The 6,176-nt window shown below is 36.6% G+C and overlaps 1 protein-coding gene across 1 annotated transcript in view; it reads right to left on the bottom strand.

Moving 5' to 3' along the window:
• Positions 1 to 6,176, bottom strand: part of PDE5A (phosphodiesterase 5A, cGMP-specific) — a 259,248-nt gene that overhangs the window by 121,037 nt on the left and 132,035 nt on the right. Inside the window, exons 8-9 of the mRNA XM_006881059.1 lie at positions 2,956 to 3,064; positions 522 to 609 (exon numbers count right to left, since the gene is read on the bottom strand). Coding sequence (XP_006881121.1) covers positions 522 to 609; positions 2,956 to 3,064 — 197 coding nt within the window. The remainder of the gene's footprint in view (positions 1 to 521; positions 610 to 2,955; positions 3,065 to 6,176) is intronic.

The raw sequence follows: 6,176 nt of genomic DNA, 5'->3' as shown, positions 1-6,176 counted from the left end.
GTTTGTTTATTTTTAAAGCAGATCATCAGGCTTGGCTGAGAGGTGAGTTTACAGGTATGTTTTTGGCTATTAGTCAAGTGAATAATAATTTGTGCCACTCAGGGATCCCAGAACAGTGTAGTGCTAAAAGAATTTACTGAATAAATGAAGTCAACCTATAAACTAAATCATATTAAAAAAAAATCTTCCAAAGCAGGAAACAAGAGTCTTAAACCATATATATGATCAATTTGAAGTCTCTCACTTAATCTCCCCACATCTGGCACGGGATCATTCTAAAACAGTAAATCTGGATGAAATAGGACTATAAAAGAATCATATCTATTAGCAGACGAAATTTAATAAAATATTTAATAAAGTCTATTGGTAATCAGAAATATAAAATTATTTTAAAATTACATTCCAATGTTTTGTCTTCTTTAATACTTTATTCTTCAAATTTACATGCAAAGGAAAGAAGTTTCTAAGCATATTTATATTCTTTTCTAAGTGCAGAATATATATTAACAGAGAGTCTTTACCTATCACTTTATTCTTCTTTCCATTTTTAATAGGTGTACAAAGCAAACTTCTAATGTGCTGCTGGTTTAGATTTCCTGTGTTTTCACTCTAAAACAAAAGAAGTAAAAAATTATGAAAAGATAAAATTAACTATTAGATGTCACATCTCTGGAAGTATTAATATCCTCATCTTTTATTAACTAAAGTTCACCCTCCAGTGCAGAAAATGTGCAAATTATAATGAAGTTCACAAAAGGCAATATAATCACTTTTTAATAAAAATTAATACCTTATATTTTTTACTTTCCTAATTATAAACTTTTTGGAAGGAGGAGTGGCATCCACTTCATAATGGCTTGCCTCCGGAAACCCTATGAACCTGGAGAGAGGATGAAAGGCACCAAAGCGTCGAGGACTCTCCTTCATAGTGTCGCTATGAGTTGCCTGTGACTCGACGGCACTAACAACAATTATAAACTTTTACAAGTCATTTATGGTGATACTAGGCAAAATACTTTATCTACTCTATTGGTATAGTTGCTGTTACTGCTGTTTATCCTTCAGTTAGAACCAACTCATAGTTGGCCCTCCAGTGAGTTTTCAGAGGAAGCAAATCACATTGAGGGAGATTGCCCATCTTTCTCAGGCAGAGCAACTGGTGGATTTGAACTGCATACCTTTGAGTTGTCAGTGTATTTCCTTACTACTAAGCCATCAGAGCTACCTATTGGTACAGTATATATCTCAAATAGTTTGGCAAGAGGGACAGAAAGAAAAACATTACACTACTTAGGTCACTACCATTGCTGCTTATGTGCAGTTGAGAAGAATGGCACTATAGGGTTTCCTAGGCTGTGACCTTTACAGGGGTACATTGTCAATGTTTTATGGGTTTAGTTTTGGCTTGGTTTTTATGGCAGAGCTACAGGGTAGGTATGAATCAAGACCTTTCAGTTAGCACATGAAGGCTTATCCAGTGAGCCCTAGAGCTTCTATCCAGGACACTACATGCTACAAACGGTCCTGCTTTAATCACAGTTACTGCCCAAATAGCTAAAGTTCAAAAAAGGTATCTCAGATATGCATACCAAAAAAAACCAAGGCAGCTGTCTCAGTGTGCAATGCTTTTCTGAAATGCACGAAATGCTAGAATTCAAAGCCTTCTATGCCGGAGAAACGGATCTTTGCTGCTTTCCTGATTTAGGGAAAATACTCATTTTCCCTACTAAAGTTTACATCAAGCTGAGTCTTAGGAACGCTAAGGATAAATTTACCAACTCTAGCAATATTAGCTAAGATATGCAGTTGACATTACATAGGTGTAGATGTTAAATTAATTCAACATTACTATATGGTAGCTCATTAGAGGAAAAAAGTACAGGGAAAAAGATTTCAGTATGTGTATTATTTTTGGAAGATACTGTAGAGTCAAAGCAACTCCACCTAACAGAGAGGAACTAGTCAATAGGGTTCTTTTTGGTTGTGATCTTTATGGAAAGGAGTTCTGGTGATCTAGTCCGTAGGAAGTTGTATTTCTTTCTTTTTTTTTTTCCTTTTCATTAGTTTATTTACAAAATTCTAATACAAATTCAAACAAATTCTTTTAATTTCCCTCACCCCCCCATCAAATTGTACAACCCAATGATTAATACCCTCTTCCCCCTGTACATCCACATCCCTCTACTTCCAGCCTCTCCCACCGCTCCTGGATTCTTATACTCATTCTATAATAATGGTCTTATACATTACTTATCCTTGTGGAACTGAGTTAGTTCATTCACCATAATGCTCTCCCAAGTTAGGTAATAATTTACAGAGTTATTGCTCCTGAGTGCTGCATAGTATTCAATCGTGTGAATGTACCATAATTTCTCAATCCATTCGTTTGTGGTTGGACATCTGGGCTTTCCCCCAAGTTTTTGCAATGGTGAATTAATGCTGCTATGAATATTGGTGTACAAATCTCAGTTTGTGTCTCAGAAGTTGTATTTATAACACAAAGGCTACACCTCTCTAATAGTTTGAAGTCATCAGTGGCTCCAGGCTAGGAGAAAGAAGAGCAAGCTCCTCCCATGTGATTTATAGCTTCAAACCCAATGGAGGTTCGGCTACGAGTCAGCTCATAGATCAACAGCAAGGAAGTGATCTTTTGTTGAATCTTTATGGGAGCAGTTCTTCAGGTCTCTGTCCTGTGGAGCTGCTAGGTAGATGTGAAGGGCCAACTTTTCCACTAGCATCTGAACAGTAATGTAAAAAGGCTCCTTTTAACACTAGAGATGAGCAACCTAATTAGATGTTATAAGCTATTTCATTTGCCTTTGTCTAATAAAGGAAAGTACAAATCACTCTTAATCATACTAAGTGGAGTCACTCCGTTAGTTGAAGAAAATAAATAAGCACAGATCTGATGAGAAAACAGTCTTCAAGTGTCAAGTCTAAAATTGGGTTACTTACTGTCCAGGGAAATCTTTTGTCCTTACTGACATCTGGAATATTAAGTGGTTCCATAGTATTCTTGACATACTGTGCATACATGTAATTGATTTTGCTAGCATCACGTTCCCTGTGGGAATAACAAATATGAATTCTTTCTGTGCAGCTAGAAAATATGGACAAGACCGATTGAAATAAATGATAATTTGAGGGACAGAGCAGTCTCAAATTACAGAGGCAAAGTATGTATTTTACATGGAAAAGGCAGATTTGTTAATTACGAATTTATAAATACTATGTATAAGATATCTTAGAAAGGGAAAGGTTTGTAATTTGTGAACTGTGTAAAGCAAATTCAAAATAATGTCTTAATAATAATGCTACTAATGGACACGAAGATTTTTTCTGACATTCAATGAAAAATTTGCATGGCTTTTCCATTCCCCACCAGATTGTTTTTCCCCATGAGAGCTGGTTTTTCTTCTCAATTATTTACTCCATCTACCTACAACAATAAAACAACATTTCACACATGGCATGATCAAAGGAAAATATCATCAAGCAGACTCAGCAGAACAGTATTTGCTCTTCTTTCTGGGTCTTTTCCCTGCATGATCTTGCTTGGAAAGGTGTAGGGTCATTGAAAGAGAAAGATCTGGACAAGATGGATTGACACAGTGTTTTTGTCAATGGGCTCATGTATACTAGAAAGGACGAGAATTGCATAGGATAGGGCAAGGCTCCTTCAAAGAGTGGCTATGTGTTGTAGTTGAGCCAGTGACACTTAACAGCAGCAAGAAGAAGTTACTTACTTGCTGCTACTGTTGTCATGTGCCATTGAGTTGTAACTGTTTCATAGCTGACCTCCATGGGCTGCAAATCATATGAGAGGAGACTGCTGATCTCAAGGAATATCTGGTGAATATGAACTACCTCTCTTGGGGTTGATAACATAAATCCTTATTATTAGGGCACCAGAGTCGTTACCTAATATTACTTAATTACATTTCCTCTCTACATTTGTTTGTTTTTATGCCATAAGACTCTATATATATCCCAAACTAAAATTAACCTTAAATTTTTTTTTTAAATTACACTATTTTATCATTTCTCTGCCTAGGTTATTGCTTAATTGGTTGAACATAAAAAATTAATCTGCTGTTAAGGGGGGAACATTAACATAGTGACAGCCCTGAGGCTAGGGGTAACAGAATAGAACAAGATTATTTTTTTTTAACAAGAAACTTCTTACATTTCCGAGTGTTAGTGACGAATTTGGCAAAGAGGATCAGATGACAGAAATGTACTCCAGCTGTGAGATATGTTTATCTTAACTATATTATTAATTGAAGAAATCAGCGTAAGAATGAGAAGCCTTTCAAAATAAAGTATCAACCTGGAAGAATTTTTAACTTGTTCTCAGCATTCTGTTGCTCTGCCTTTTAAATCAACTGCCAAACTGTTCCTGGGGACAGAGGTTTCAAATTGTGTTCTCAAGGGCTAATGATTCCACAGTTATTCCTGAAGTCTGGGGTGTCATTCCTGGGCAAGATGCATTAGCAAGATGTGCTCACTTTCCCCCATATTTTTTTTTATATTTCAGTATAATTTAGTGAAATCCTACAGTAACTAGATATCTAGTATCATATATGAATGTTACTGTTGATTCTAAGAACAGCAGATCTGTACCTTGACCTGTGCTATACCATCTTCATTATCCCCAATATATTTGAGGCCATTTTTATAGTCATTGTGTCAATCCATCTTGTTGAGGGTCTTCCTCTATTTCTACGACCCCCACCTGGCCAAACACGGTATCTTTTTCAAGTCCTTTTTCCAAGTACTAGCTCTTCCTTACAATATGCCTAATGGATATGAAATGAGTTTCACCATCCTTGCCTTTAAGGAGAACCCTGGTTGCACTTTACTGAAGACATATTTGCTTATTCTTTTGACTGTCCATGAGATATTCAGTACTCTTTTTCAATACCACCATCCAAATGCATCAATTCTCCTAGCATCTTTATTCACCGTACAACTTTCAGATGTATTAACAAACAACTGAAAAGATCATGCATTGGATCAAGTGTATCTTTGTTTTTAAACTGACATTGTTGCTCCTTAAAATTCTGGAGAGGTCCTGGACACCAGATTTCCCCAATGTGATAGGCTAATATAGATGCAAATGAACTGTATACTGAACATTTCCAAGGTCTAGAGTGATCATTTGTGAGAGTACACCAAACAAAATATAAACCAGCCAAAACACACTCATGTGGTTCCTACTTCGTGAGCGTTATCTGAGTGGCATTCAAAAAAGGTTGGAAGGAAGGTTTTACACATTCAAAACAACTTTAAAAAAAATAAAAATAAAATCTCAGGGAAAACAAAATAAGAGAGTTAATTATATTTGATCTTACAGATAATTAGGAAAACTGCAGCAACCTTGAGAGCATGTCTTTCAGAACTCCAGTTACAGGATCTGGAATGAACAGTAACTTCAGTTGCTGTGCCCTGAAACTCATCAGTACATTAGAAGGTCACCTTAGCACGCTTGAAGGGTTGCTGCTAGACCAAGACCCAGCACAGCAGAAATAATGAGGTAGACCATTAGGGGAAATCAGAATTGTCTGACAGGTGACTAGAGGAATAAGAAAACAATAGATGTGCCAAACATTCCTCAAAATAAACCAGTTGAATAAGATATATCTACACAGCCCTCCTTCTTACCCTCTCTTTCAGGGAAGTCTAGAGTGAAGTCCAATACCCCAAGGTTCCTTCCCTCTTACTCTCTCAAGTTGATTCCACTGATAAAATAATTGTACACTTAATTCAGTCTTTTTTTAGACAATTTTTAAATTCTGAGTTATTTACAAAGTTTAAATACACTGTTTTTCACAAAAGATCTTTCCTATTTCCTTCACCCTACCCACCCATCAAATTGTGTAACCCTATGATTAACTCCCCACCATTCTCACCCCTCTGTTTTCCCCCTCCCCCCGCCCGACTTGATCCTCATACTCATTCTACAATACAGCCTTGTGGGACTGAGTTAGTTCACTCAGCCTAAAGCTAGACAGTCCCTCCCAAGTTAGGTAATAATTAACAAAAACATTGCTCCTGTGTGCTGCATAGTATTCCATCACATGAATGTACCGCAACTTCTCAATCCATTCTTTTGTGGTTGGAATCCGAGCTGTTTCCATGTTCTTGCAACAGTGAATACTGCTGCTATGAACACA

This window comes from Elephantulus edwardii, unplaced genomic scaffold (genome assembly GCF_000299155.1).
Source record: "Elephantulus edwardii isolate Elephantulus edwardi_28Jun2011 unplaced genomic scaffold, EleEdw1.0 scaffold00012, whole genome shotgun sequence".
Taxonomy (NCBI): domain Eukaryota; kingdom Metazoa; phylum Chordata; class Mammalia; order Macroscelidea; family Macroscelididae; genus Elephantulus; species Elephantulus edwardii.
Note: the sequence above shows the minus strand (reverse complement) of the source record. Positions and strands in the feature narration are given on the sequence as shown.